This window comes from Ambystoma mexicanum, chromosome 10 (assembly GCF_040938575.1).
Source record: "Ambystoma mexicanum isolate Mex_15411 chromosome 10, UKY_AmexF1_1, whole genome shotgun sequence".
Lineage (NCBI taxonomy): Eukaryota > Metazoa > Chordata > Amphibia > Caudata > Ambystomatidae > Ambystoma > Ambystoma mexicanum.
Window position 1 is genome coordinate 689,096,451 of NC_090932.1, and position 15,318 is coordinate 689,111,768.

Consider the following 15,318-nt stretch of genomic DNA (forward strand, 5'->3'; position numbering starts at 1 on the left):
ATCTTTTGTTTTACTTTGCTTTTCAGTTCTCTTTTCCTTTGTTAAATAGCATGTTTAATGGCACAGTTTTTTTCTCATCGTTATGGAATATATATACATACACACAGATTCTTTTCTTTTTTTTATTGTTTTATTTTATTTGGTTAAAAAAAAAACCTTTACAAAAACATAGAAAACAAAGAAACAATTTTCACTTCCAATGATATGCTTCCATAAATTAATACCAAATATCATAAGAATCATCAATTTAACATTTCATCATAAAATATTAAGTGCACAATGCCCAAAGTCATTTTCAACATCTATTTCATTGTATATCAACATAAAACCTTGTAACACCAATACAATGCATCGTTCCATAGAGTAAACCCTTTTCTCTTACGTTTCCGATTCATTCTTATTTGATTAGTGCTAATACTGCTGCAAACAGAACATGGACAACCGAATTGGATTATAAAAAGATGTCAGGAAAGAAGGAGGCCTTGTTTAACTCAGCTTGTATTCACTGTGCTTCTAATGTCAACTTAAAATGAAAATCTTTCCCTGAAGAGGGCTGAAGCTCGAAACACCTGTTGGCAAGTTGACAGAATCGCAATAGATACAAAGACAATGGAACGTATAATTTGCTGAAGATGTAGAACATTAAATAAAATCAATTTAAAACAAAATCTTCTGATATAATCCAGTGGCATGATTTTTAATATTTTCGGGTTTGCGCTATTTTACAGGTACCCATAACAAAATGTGACCACAATGGGATTTGTGGTTAAATCCCCTCACTGTTATATGAATAGCGCAAAACCTTATTAAACTATTGAAGCATCTAGTGCAGGGGGTCCACAACATCCAAACTCTTAAGATAATCAACTGCTGTGAATGAACTTGCCTTCAGCATACCAAAATATCAAGAGTCATCTTCTGGATTAAAACGTTCTTCATCAAATGGTTGCTTGGACAATGGCTAAGTGTGTTGCAAACGGCTCACATGCACTTTTGGTGACCTGGCATGTGTACCTCCACAGAACTAGCTGCAAATTGTACTGGTTGTTTAACCAAAATAGTATTATAAAATGTCACAAAAACAATTGTTTTAAAAAAAAGAATTCTCAGAGAACCACTCCAAACCATCATTTTTCGGCTAGCCAGCGTAGGTCCAGTCTGAGAAAATATTACGCCCCTCTACTTGAAATATTCCTTAGCCAGCACTATCTCAAGCTGTGTTTCATTGTTGAAAACGGTGAGTTGCATACGGTTTGCTAAATGTACCACACAATGTTCGCTGCTATTTCTGGGAAATCTAGTTGTGTTCATTGTTAGTTAAACAATGCTGCTTTAGTTAAAAGTACAGAATGGGAATCCAAATGCTAATCTCCATATCCTTAAGAGAATCCATGCTTTCCTTTACTAATATGCAAGGAAAATCGTCATTAAAAAGGAATATTCGGTTTAAGGGCTGCTTCACTGTATACAAAGCACTGAATTCAAAACAATCATGCAAGCAAGGTGAATATGTCGAATGGGACGTTATTTACGCCAGTAATCAAACTGCTACAATCAGAGTATTACTGATCTAGTGATCCCCAGGTGCAAGAAACTCTGTGCTAGCACCAAATCCTAAAGCATCACCAAGGCTTGCCTGTGGGTAATACCCTAACCAACCACCAGCTCTACCATTGCCTCCTGGCAATTAGGCATACACTTCAAACAAGCTCTCAGCCCTAAAACTGACACTATGCATGAGACTCTTGATCTTGAGTCACAACACACTGCCCTCATAACGGAACAGCTGAGCCTTAATAACGCTCACAAAGTCACTTAACAAGGCAACTGTCCATGTATATGCTGAAGAATAATACTCCCCATTTCCCTTTAAGGTGAACACTTTCATACTGCACGCAGTGGTGCTACTACCAGTATTGCGTATTGAAAGAAATTCAGTAACAAGATTTGGTTTTTCAGAATCAGCAATAAGGGTTTGAAAGCTATGTCTGAGAAACACCATTGCCAATGAAAGAAATGCATATTCCTGCGTAGAAATCAACTTACCTCGAAAAAGAATTCTTCGTTGAACTGAGGATTGCTCGTTTTCTTTTTTACTTTTGTCTTCTTTTGGTCATTCCTGTTACAGAAAAAAGCAAAACAGATTTACTAAGCAGACCTCAGAAACACAACATTTAAACATGTGCTGTACTAAAGGTTTCTCAATTTAAATACAATTACATCTCACAATTTATTTTTATTTAATATTTATATTGCGCCAGTAGCTCGCAAGCCTCGGGCGCAGAGACAAGAACACGAAAGACAGACAAATGGTGAAAGGACGGATAGGACGGATAGAATTTCAGTTTTCAAATGTAATTTTATGAATGTATTCTGTGATATATTTGCCTTCATCCTTTAAAACACAGTTTATTAAGACTGCAGAGACTATTGAAATATTCAAGGCATATGTATAGATCTAAGAAGTTGACAACTAACATCTACTTTATCGAATTTGGGAAGGACTTGTGCATGAATATTGGTCAGAAAATATGCATTTCTCTCATACTTTACTATGACATGCACCAAACTATTGATGTTGAAAATACAGATTACCAAAATTAACAGGGCATTGAGAAAAAACGTACTCAGTGTAGTTACTTGTACTCATTTGAAACCCTTACTCTGTGACGCATTATGATAAGACCAGTGCTTGTGACAAAATAACTCAAAAGGTTGGGAACTAGGTGACATGACACATGCCCCTGGGTTCACATCACATACTAACATCTCTTGCATGTCTCACCCCATAATCCGGAATAGGGGAAGACAGACAGAAGTAGTACTACCACCATAATGGAGTTGATCAAGGTTTGTTGGCACTGTCAATGGAAGGGAGCCTATACAAATTATTGTGCACTAGTTAATAGGGCGCATACTGAACTCTTCATCACTTCCATTCCCAAATCTATTACATGATTATGCAGACATTACTGTAAAGATAGAGCCCTCCTAACCTTGCACAGCCAATAAGAAACGTAGTTTCATTAGATCGCATTGAAAGTTGACAGAAAGTTGTAGGTCATGGAGGATTTTCAGAACGATTTTGAGGTATAAAATGACCAGCTGTGCAGTCCAGGTCTTGATTTGGCAGTCAAGAACACAGAGCCACGTCTGCACCTGCGAGCAGTGGCACTGGGCTTCCACCATTGACAGAAGGTTGGTGAAGGCCATGTAGGACAAAAACAAAGGTTTTTACAGATAGACTGCTGAAAACACCAAGTTAGGATCAACTTATATGTACATTCTGACTGGAGACGGAGCTCTAGAAAGTTCTTACTGATCTGGGGAAAGGAACAAGAGTATCCTGAGTGATGGGAAAACACTGTTCGTGGAAGTGGAGTACTAAAACCTATGAAAGGGTGACTTGTCCACTAAGAACTGGAATATTTCTGCGGGTCATTCGAGGATGAACTGCGCAAACGTGCACATCCCCACCCAGTGCAATTAATGACAGATATGACTTACACAGTAATTATCTTTCTGTAGCTCGTATCTGCTTAGAATCACACGCTATGCGTAGTCTGTCATATAGTGGTTTGCTTGGAGTATTACTGTTAGGGAGAATTCTCAGAAATGTGCTAATTCCCTCCACCTTCGAGACCCCCAGCAATTTTACTGGATTTTGAGGACTTGATTATTTCAACCTGGAGAGAGTGAGACCCTTTTCCCCACTCTCTCATGTATTTTAATGTGATTTTGGACTCTGTGTTTCTTTTTATTGTGGAGTCTGACAAACTCCATAGGCATCATCTTTTACATTGTGCCAAACAGCACCTTCAGTGCAGTGGCATAGGGAAGTCTTTCAGATTTCCCAAAGGTTTAAATACCTTCTCTGGGATAAACTACTGTTTCCCAGAGCAGTAAAGTGAAATTGACTGTACTTACATTTGTAACTTTCTAGACCCAGCATATACTATCTTACAATAGGGTGCTGGAGGGGTTACCTAGTATCCCCTTTGTCTAGCTTCTCATGTAACATATTTTTAGGTTACCCTTTCCTCACTCAATGGCTGGTGGCAGTGGTTTCGTTTTAACTACCATGGTGAGCATTTACCGCGGGCTGCGTTCGCAGTTCCAGTAAAGCACCCAAGGGTGCTATTTTTGTCAAAATGGGCCAGTCGTCTTTTTTCACTTTTTCTTTGTGGAAAGGTCCTTCTTGAGATTCACTCTGTGTGCCAAACCAGGTTTTGTCCCATTGTTCACTCTGCCTTTGGCAAGATTCACGAGTGAAGCACGCCTCTGGCTCCTGGGTATCTTGGTTAGGCAGGACGTGAGGGAGGTGCCCAACTCCCTGTGCTTAGTCTCCTAGGAGACCCCAATGCCCTCTGTGGTAATTGGTAACAAAAGGGATAGCCCTGTTTATGTGGAAGGAAATAGAGCTACAACAAAGTGAAAATCAAAAAGGAGTGGCTCCAACCACATATCAAATATTTCACACTCTAACCCAAACTTGTGTTTACTGTGCTGCATCAGTTATTGTATATTTAGTGCTTCAAAAGTAAGCTAAGTAACCGATTGTAGGGTCATTTTACTCTGGATTCTGGTCCAGGCACATACCTTGAGACATCGGTTTTATGCTCAGGAAAATAAATACTTTTTATTTAACAGATCCAGTCCTCTGACTGGATTTACATCTATCATAATCACGTTTCAGCAAATTAACAGAGTATAGATAGTGTAATGTTTTAAACAGTACTTAGTCACAGTGCAACGTTTGAATCAATGGTGTGTTAGTACTATTTGTGAGGTAAATATTACATCATATTTACATCATTATATAAAAACAGCAAAAGACAAAGTAACAGTGTTCACACATAGAAATGCAGTAATCTGCGCAACTCATACAATATTTATATATTTTGACTACGTGCAAACACGAATTGACTTTGATCAATACATACGCAAAATACGTCTCAAAAAATTCTTCGCAACAAACGAATATAAAAAACGCCCCAAAGAAAGGGAGATGGGCAGAACAGAGGTTCAAATTAAGGAGTTAATCACCTTAACAGATCTGGTTAATCTGGAGAAGGGGATAGCTGCAGGAGAAGAATGTGAACCCCTAAATTTTGAAGAATTGAACATCAGAACAGACTGGACTACCAAAAGCCAATTAAAATCCAAGTCTAAATTCAATCCAGTGGCAAACCTTGGAAATAATATAGAGGCATTTCAGTGTTTAGTAATTGAAGATCTGAAAAAACTCAGAAGAAAGGGACAGAAAAGGATATGGAACGACAACTTATCATTCAGAGACAGACAGGCATTACAAGAGTTGCAAGAACTGAAAAATTGCATCATTAAGCCCTCGGACAAGGGGCGAAATATAGTCTTACAAAATAGGAAGGACTATATCAAAGAAGCTTACAAGCAATTGAATGATAGTAAATGCTATAAGAAAATTGATCAGAATCCCATTAAAGAACTCGAAAGCAAAATTAACACACTACTTGCAGAATGGGAAGCTAAGGGCCTACTGTCAGAAGAAAGTCGAAAATTCCTAACTATTACTAATTCAATTACACCTACTATTTACTTCCTTCCTAAGGTACACAAAAACATGAAGAATCCCCCAGGAAGACCAATTGTCTGCTTGATAGGCTCTGCATTGGAAAACATGTCAAAATACATAGATGAAGCTCTTTTTCCATTTGTGTTAACATTACCATCTTACTTGAAAGACACGACAGATTTCCTATCAAAAATAGAAGACATTCCCTGGGAGAAAGAGTATTTACTTGCCAGTATGGATGTGGTTTCACTTTATACATCGATTGACCATGAATATGGGAAACAAGCATGTCAACATTTTTTACAGACTCGATCGCTTAACTATCTGGAACATTCACAAATGGTACTTGCAATGATAGACTTATGTTTGACGAATAACACCTTTCTCTTCAACAATGAATATTTCAAACAACTGCAAGGAACTGCCATGGGCACCACATTTGCGCCGTCCTATGCCAATTTAACCATGGGTGCATGGGAAGAACGAGATGTCTGGACAGATGCTAACCTTGAGTATACAAATAACATCATTCTCTGGTTGAGATATATCGATGATCTCTTCATTATATGGAAAGGAGCCGAACAAGGATGGATAGACTTCGTTAACCGACTTAATTCCAACAACAATAATCTCCGATTTACAGAAACACACAGCCGCACCTTGATTACTTTCCTGGACGTCAATGTGAGGATAGTAAACAACAAAATAACCAGCGAGCTACATAGAAAAATCACAGGGACAAATGCCCCCCTCCACGCACACAGTGGACATCCGAAAAATCTGATATGGAGTGTCCCTTACGGAGAGTTTATTCGGTTACGAAGAAACAACAGCAGTTTGGAATCCTACGACACAGAGAGCAGAAAAACTGCCCAAGGCTTTGCTAGACAAATGTACCCGAAAAGAGTGGTTGAAAGGGCATACCTCAAAGCAAGAGCAAAGGAACGTCATAATCTCATAGCAGGAATAGGAGATAATGAGAGAAGGAATACGGAGAAGGACAATACTCGATTAATTTTAACATTTGACACCCAAGTACCTAATATCAGGCGTATTTTAACTAATCACTGGAGAATCCTTATGGCAGATCAAGATCTCAATAGAAACCTTCGAAATCGCCCACAGATAACCTTCAGAAGAAACCGATCAATACGAGATACCTTGGTGAAAAGTTACATGGCCCAAGAAAATGAGATTATTGAGACAAATTGGTTATCCAACAACAAAAAAGAAGGCTTTTTCAAATGCACCCATTGTAACGTTTGCAAATACGCTAAACCCAGGAGCTTTTTCAAACACCCCATTACTGATCAAACCGTCCATATACTGGGGAAAATTACCTGCGAAACAGAATACGTCGTCTATGTACTGACCTGTGCGTGTAACAAGTGGTACATAGGAAGCACCAAATGCAAATTAAAGACACGGATTCAACAGCATGTACGGGCCATCATCAATAATGATGTTAACTATCCAATGGCCAAACATTTCGCAGAATTCCATGATAAAAAGATGGACAGCTTTGGGTTTTTTGGGGTGCATAGAACAGAGACAGGACCCAGAGGAGGAGACAAAGAGAAACTCCTGAGACAGAAAGAGACCTGTTTCATATTGGATTTTGAGAGCAAAACCCCCAACGGACACAACATAGACGAGGAACTGTATACCTTCTTAGGCCAATGATAAATTGCTAACAAAGAGGCATTGAAATCTACTCTTTCACATGTGGGCGTCTGTCCCCTTTCGTCCTAATTCTCATATTCTTATATTCCTATATTCCTATATTCTCACATTCCTATATCTTTTTTTCTTAAATAAATTCTTTTCTTATATTTTCTCCAGTGTTTGAAGAAAGTATAATGAAAAGAAAAAATGTAGGATTCTCATATCTCCTTTGTGGAACTTAGGGCGAGTGGTAAGGAATGAACAAGAATGCTGGTTATCAGCCCCGCCCTTTGGAGACTGTTTAATATATTTTTTAAAATATTTTTAAAATATATTTCTTAACTACAACTCCACACTGTTTTAATTCGTACAGGATACGATTTTAACCTTTAGGTGATTGTCTTTTGCTCTTTTATTCAATTTTGTTTACACATGTGTGGGAGGTAGTTGCGCCCTCCCCCTGTTTTATAAACCAGAGTTTGACATATAACTGTTAATGCAGAGCCTGAATTAATAATTGTCAAGTGATTGTGCCGAAATAGACAATATGGTAGGACCTCGCACAAATTGAAAGAGTCTTAGCCTGGCATCTTGCATTAGCAAGTATGCTTATACAATGTATTTTACACTGATTGCTGTATTTCAACAAGATCGGTGCAACTCTTAGGGACTACCGTACTTTAATGAGTTGGGTGTAGACCAATATGTTACTGGCACTATGCACTTTATAAACGATCCCAGCATTCGACCGAGATATCTCAATGATGAGATTCAATGCTTTATTACCCGGGCTGAGAAAGTTTAGATTACTAACAGATGTTGTTGTATTATTGAATATACCCGCACTTTGCACTTTACAGCGATGCTTGCACTTTCTAAGACTGATGCACTTTATTGTATATTGTATTTTGCTACTGCACTAAGCACTTTTTATGCAGAGAGGTACTTGAGCCATAAGACTGAGGCTAGACAATATATGTATTGGATTTGTAATAGGCCTTTGACACATAACGGGGCTCCACGGGGAAACTCTCACTCTCCGAGGCAGACCGCGGCGGACCAACATTGAGTTTGAAGCACATTTAGTTTCAAACTCTAACTAGACACAGTTAAGGAGAATACCACTCCAATTAGATGGAAGTGGCATGCACAACCATCAGACTAGTGTAGCACTAACCACACTAAAATGGCCGCCATCAGTTAGCTTCGATTGGGCTGAGTTTTGAAGTGGAGTCCCCTTTCTATGTCGGCACAAAGATTGCCGTCTGCTCTGCCTAATGGTTCAAAACTCTATGGTTGACTAGGAACGAATTGTTGTGATCAAGCGGCGAGGAAAGCCGCGAAACGCGTTAACGTTCCAAACGCGCATATTTTTTGCACTTTGGGAGAGCCTTATTTCTATGGCTTTTTAACTACATTGTGCCACTTTGCAAGGCACCAATAAAGGAATATATATTTTATTTTTCAACTTGGATGTCCGGACTTTATTTATTTTCAAAACTATGAAGAGTGCTACTCACCCAGCCTGACGTTTTTTCAGTGCTTTGAAGATATATATATATATATATATATCTTTTTCTCTTCACACTGATGCAATCAGGTAAAATTGAGCAGCACTCTTCAATCCTCCAAAACAGTTGGTCCGGACATCCAGTTCGTGTTAAAAGATAATCTTTATTAGTGCCTTACAGGACGGCACAAACATATTAAAAAAGCCATTAAATTAAGGCTCCCCAAAGTGCAAAAATGTGCGCGTTGGGAACGTTAACGCGTTTCGCGGCTTTTCCTGCCGCTTGATCACAACAATTCGTTCCCTTGGACCCATAGAGTTTAAAACAGCCATGCAGAGCGGAATGGCGCTCGTTGCCACTGAAATAGAAAGAGGACTCGAATGAGGGAATGCACCCATTCGGAGTAAATCTAAAGCGGACATGTTTACCATAGCAAATCTCTATTAACAGAAACACTTATGGGTTAAGGTCTGTGTTCTGGCCCCCATAGGTAGTGCATATATGGATGTAAACTACAATCCAATACATCAGTTTAAAAATATTCAAAGTAATAAAGTGCCTGGTGCATGTTTCCTGAATAATAAACTGTCCGCATTTCTGTGCGGTATACAATGTATGGATCTAAAATTCGAACCCACTTGCTTTCAATTTGAGACGTTGCTTTAAATGGCATATATCTTTCATATTAACTATCGCATAGTACAGCTGGGTAATACTTGAATTAAATTCGTTATTATCCAATATATGCCAGAGGAGGACAGTTTTAATATGAACACATGTTAGTCTATCAATTCCTCAACTTTCTGTTGCAGAAAACATTTCCATGAACTCTGCATATGCTGTTAAGCCAACCTCTAATGTGCATGTGTGTTATATAAAACAGTGTATATGTAAAAATCAGTGTAAACATAGTAGTGCACAAACAATCTACAATTCCATAAAAGAATCGTAAAATACCCTTTAAAAATAAGCAATAACAAACAGGTTAAAAAGGTGTTTAAAAAATTTGTCTTAAAATGCAAACATTGGAGTATCATTCTGTGTGTACGGACTGTATGGTTCCAGTGGTATTTTTTATCTCAATATTGAAAAATTGTAAATTGGCAAGAACCATGGAAGCCTCGGAAGAATGTACCATTAGGGGAACAGATGGGAGCTTTCTTTTGACCGATGTCCAACACTTGATGGTCATTGTCCCAGAAATGTATATAGTTCCTCGTCTATGTTGTGTCCTAGGGGGAATTTGCTTTCCAAGTCCAATATGCAGCGAGTCTCTTTTTGCCTCAGAGTCTTTTCTTTGTCACCTCCTCTTGGTCCCATCTCAATTTTGTGCATGCCAAAGAACCTAAAGCTGCTTATGTCATTTTCATGATGTTCTGCAAAATGTTTGGCCATAGGGTAATTTGCATCGTTATTTATAATTGCTCTTACATGTTGTTGAATACGTGTTTTTAGTTTACATTTAGTGCTCCCTATATACCATTTGTTGCACGCACAGGTCAGCACATAAACAACGTATTCCGTCTCACAGGTAATCATTCCTAATATAGGAACCAGATTCCCAGTGATCGGATGTTTGAAAGAGCTTTGTGTTGTAGCATACTTACAGATGTTGCAGCGAGTGCATTTAAAGAAACCCTCTTTCTTGTTTTTTGTCAGCCAATTACTCTCTCTGCTGTTTTCTTCTTGTGTCATATAGCTCTGGACCAGGACATCTCTGATCGATTGATTCTTTCTGAAAGTAATCTTGGGATGATTTTGGAGGTTTCCATTAAGGTCTTGGTCTGCCATAAGGATTCTCCAATGCTTGTTGAGAATCCGTCTAATTTTGGGTGCTTGGATATCGAAGGTTAAAATTAATCGCGTGCTGTCTTTCTCCGTAGTTTTTCTTTCGTTGTGTTCGGTTCCTGCTATGAGCATTGAGCGATCCTTGGCTCTTGCTTTGAGGTATGCTCTCTCCACAACTCTCTTGGGATATCGTTGTTTGGAAAAACCTTGCGCGGTTATTCTGCTCTCCATGTCATAGGTTTTCAGGGTACTGTTATTTCTTCGTAACCGGATGAATTCTCCATAGGGAACACTCCATATTAGATTCTTAGGATGTCCACTTTGTGCATGGAGTGGTGAGTTGATCCCTGTGGTTTTCCTATATAGTTCACTGGTGAGTTTGTTATCTACTATTCTCACATTCACGTCGAGAAATGTAATCAGAGTACGACTGTGTGTTTCTGTGAACTGGAGATTGTTTTCATTGTTGTTTAGATGTCTCACACATTCCATCCATCCTTGTTCAGTCCCTTTCCATATAATGAAGAGGTCATCGATATATCTCAGCCAGAGAATGATGTTGTCTGTGTATTTTTGGTTTTTCTCCGTCCACACCTCACATTCTTCCCAAGCGCCCATCGTCAGATTAGCATACGAAGGCGCAAAAGTAGTGCCCATAGCGGTTCCTTGTAGCTGTTTAAAGAACTCATTATTGAACAAAAAGATGTTATTGGTTAGACATAAGTCTATCATTGACAGTACCATTTCAGTGTGCTCCAAATAGTTGAGAGATCGGGTTTGTAGGAAATGTTTACATGCCTGTTTACCATATTCGTGGCTGATTGAGGTATAGAGTGAGACCACATCCATGCTTATTAATAAGTAATCTTTCTCCCAGGGGATATCCTCAATTCTGGCTAGAAAATCTGTGGTGTCTCTGAGGTATGATGGTAATGTTGAGACAAATGGAAACAAAACTTCGTCTATGTACTTAGACATATTTTCCAGAGCAGATCCTATCAGACAGACAATCGGTCTTCCCGGTGGTTTTTTTATATTTTTGTGTATCTTGGGAAGAAAATAGATAGTTGGTATGATCGAGTTTGTTGTTTTCAGGAATTTGCAACTTTCTTCAGACAGGAGGTCTTTTGCTCCCCATTCCATAAGTAATATTTCGATTTTGTTTTCAAGTTCTTTAATGGGATTATGAGCAATTCTCATGTAACATTGGTTGTTATTAAGCTGTTTATAGGCTTCCCGTATATAGTCCTCCCTGTTCTGCAGGACTATATTACGTCCCTTATCAGAGGGTTTGATGATGCAATTTTTAAGTTCGTGTAGCTCTTTCAATGCTTGTCTGTCTGTAAACGATAAGTTGTCATTGGGGATGTTCTTCTGTTCCTTTCTTCTGAGTTTCTTCAGATCTTCGATCACTAGACTCTGAAATGCCTCTATATTGTTTCCAAGATTTGCCATGGGGTTGAATTTGGACATCGGTTTCAGTTGACTTTTAGGTGTCCAGTCTGTTCTAATGTCTAGTTCTTGTAGAGCTATGGGTTCCCCTTGATCTCCCGCAGCCGTACCTCTTTCCAGGTCAACCAGATCTGTCAAGACGGTTAGCTCCTTGATTTGAACCTCAGTGTGTCCCATTTGTTTTTCTCTGGGGCGTTTTTTGTACTGATTAGTGGCAAAGAATTTCTTCAAACGAATTTTGCGTATATATTTGTCAAAGTCTATTCTGGTTTGTACATAATCATTTTTTGCCTTCGGGCAGAAGTTTAAGCCTAGATTGAGTACTTTTGTCTGATTAGGGGTAAGGACATGGTCTGATAGATTGATGATTTTAAGATTTGTGTCATCCCCATTGGTTTGTTCTGTTATTTTCCAGAGCGCAGCGATCTGGCCGGGGTATTGTTCATTACAATCCCTGCCCCTCTTCCCCCTCCTCGTGGTTTTTGGCCACCTCTGCCTCTGCCTCTTCCTTGACTTTGATTTCCGCCTCTTTGTGATTTGTTCTTCCTGCCATCTTGGCGTAAGAGACGCATTTCGTCTAAAAAATTCATACGTACATGTGGTTCATCTGTTTCACTGCCTGTCAGGTCTGATTCGGAGGTTGGTGCATTATCACTGAATTCCTCTTCATTTGGTTCGATTGGGCCTGCCGGCCTCGATAGGGATGCCAGTCTCATTTGATCAAATCTTTTCGCAAATGTATAAACTCTTCCTCTTTCGTAGTCTTCCTTATCCCTTAGAAACTTTCTTTGTTTTCTTTGCTTTATTTCTTCTTCGTACTCGTTGAGACTTTTCTCTATATTCTTCCCCAACTTTTTACCTTCCTCGGTCTCTGGTATCTTTTTCAGTTGTTTCTCTATTTCTGAGATCTTTTCCAATGTTTTAATCCGGTCCGCACCAGCATACTTCACCAGTAACTGTAAAAATGTTTTAGAACATCCGTTCGTTGCTACACTCCATTCCTGTAGCATCATAGGGTCTAGTTCTTCAAATGAAGGGATAGTTAGAATTCTTAAACCCCGTGGGATTCTGCCTACTTCAATATAATTTTGAAGTGAGTGCTCCTCCCACCATTTACTCAGCTCTCTGCGTTGTAATTTTTCTAGTTCCTTTAGAAGACCCAATTCACTGTCATTTTTTGGTGCTGTTGCTGCTGGTTTATTAATGTTACTGGTTTGCAAAGTCTCATTAAACAATGTGGCGGCTTGTGCCTTTCTAATCGCCTCTTTGTTACTTTGGGGGTTGGCCATTCTCCTTGCAAGGTTGACAGATGAAATCTGTCTGAAGTCCGGTAAATACAATGTCACTGCTTAGGCAATCCTATCCACTCAAGCAGCACAATTTTGGGATATGAAACACATAAAACACAGTATTGTATATATCTGTGTGAGTAGTGGGCTGGTGAAGAGGTCGTGATTTAGTGTGGTAGCGGTTGTATCCGGAACCTCTCTGACAGTGGAATACAGTTGCTAATTGGCACCAGTACTCACCCTGCTTCGTTCCGTTGTCCGTCCTCCGACGTTCAACCTCACTCCGCCGCGGGTTTTCCTGAATGCCGTTCTGCTACTGCTTTCCGAGTTTGTCTCCGTTTCAACGACCTGAGCAGCCACGGGACCAATGGGTCTTACAAACGTGCCGTAACCGTGCGCTCACTTCCAAGATGAGATCCCACTGGTGCTGAACTCCGCGCTCGCACGTTATAGCGTGTAAATTTCTTTTTCTCTTCACACTGATGCAATCAGGTAAAATTGAGCAGCACTCTTCAATCCTCCAAAACAGTTGGTCCGGACATCCAGTTCGTGTTAAAAGATAATCTTTATTAGTGCCTTACAGGACGGCACAAACATATTAAAAAAGCCATTAAATTAAGGCTCCCCAAAGTGCAAAAATGTGCGCGTTGGGAACGTTAACGCGTTTCGCGGCTTTTCCTGCCGCTTGATCACAACAATTCGTTCCCTTGGACCCATAGAGTTTAAAACAGCCATGCAGAGCGGAATGGCGCTCGTTGCCACTGAAATAGAAAGAGGACTCGAATGAGGGAATGCATATATATATATTCCCTCGTATTGATTCAAAGCAGGGGTGTGCTCATACACTTTGTCTAGAGGAAGATAGATAGAAGAGAGTCTAATAGGTCTAGGCTAGCTACAGATCTGGGGCTAGTTGAAGTAGCCAGCTCTGGGGTGGGTTAAAATATTCCCACAGAGTACCAAACCGCTGGTCTATCCCAGGGGGGAGGCGCCCCCTAAGGAGTTCAGGTGGATTGATTTGCAAAGTGTTATGCTTGAACCACAGGTGTTTCGGCTCCTTGGTGAAAAGCCTTCATCTCGGCCTCTGGGTTTTGTCTCTCTGTTGGTGATCCTAGGGTAAGAGCTGAGGTTATGGTTGCCCTTCGGTTGTGTTAGTGGTATTTGGGGGCATGGAGGTGCCGGTTCTGGGAAAGGTGGTTGTTGTTGTCCTCTTACATAGGAAGACCCAGGTTTTGGGTGGTCGAGCTTCTGGAACCTGGGGGGCCAATGCCCTAAGTTTAGAGGTTGTCAGAGTGGTGCGAGGGCTCCTGAGGGCTTGGGAGGCCAGGTACTCTGCTGTTGCAGGGTGCAGATCTTGCTGGCTCGAGGTGGACGGCTCAACAGTGATGCAATGGCCGCAGTTGCAGTCGGAATGACAGTACTCTGTGGTAATTGGCCAGCCGACTGTCCGGCTAGGCCAGCCACCTGGCTGGGCGACTGACAGCGCGGCTGGAATGAATGGGAGAACTGAATAAAAGGCGAGGCTTTTGGCTTGAAAGGCAGAGTCGACCACTGGACGAAGGAACCGAAGAAGAACTTGAAGAGGACGCCTGCTGGAACTCCTGGACCATTGGTTTGCCCAGTGAAGCCCTGCTGCTGTGCTGAAACTCCAAATTCATATCGACAGAGAAACCCTTGCAAGGACTACTTCTCCCCTTGAGTTGGTGGGACCAATCAACTACTAAGTAAGCCACCTAGACATCCATCTCAGAGCTGGTTGAATTTCCACAGAGTTGCTGCTGGAAACCGTATAGCCAGGGAGAGGAACACCAGATTGTGTGCGTTGCTTTTAAGTAGGGCAAGAGCTCCAGGTAGATCCTCCGGACTCCCAGGAAGCGGGACTGATCGAGCCTGAGCCCCCTCAACAGAGTGGGGGACCCCAGAAGCAAGGAAAGTCCATCTCGACATCCAGGAACCGCTGATTTCCTATTTGCGGTAGACGCGAAGAGCTAAAACACTGAACAGCCACTGAATTTAAGACTGCCTTTTGCGAGCGGTGACCGTCCCATTGCAGTGCAGG

The 15,318-nt window shown here is 40.5% G+C and overlaps 1 protein-coding gene across 1 annotated transcript in view; it reads right to left on the minus strand.

Moving 5' to 3' along the window:
* RASA2 (RAS p21 protein activator 2) overlaps positions 1-15,318 on the minus strand; it is a 1,321,178-nt gene that overhangs the window by 842,513 nt on the left and 463,347 nt on the right. The window contains exon 7 of the mRNA XM_069618287.1: positions 2,047-2,119. Within this exon, the coding sequence (XP_069474388.1) occupies positions 2,047-2,119 (73 nt within the window). The remainder of the gene's footprint in view (positions 1-2,046; positions 2,120-15,318) is intronic.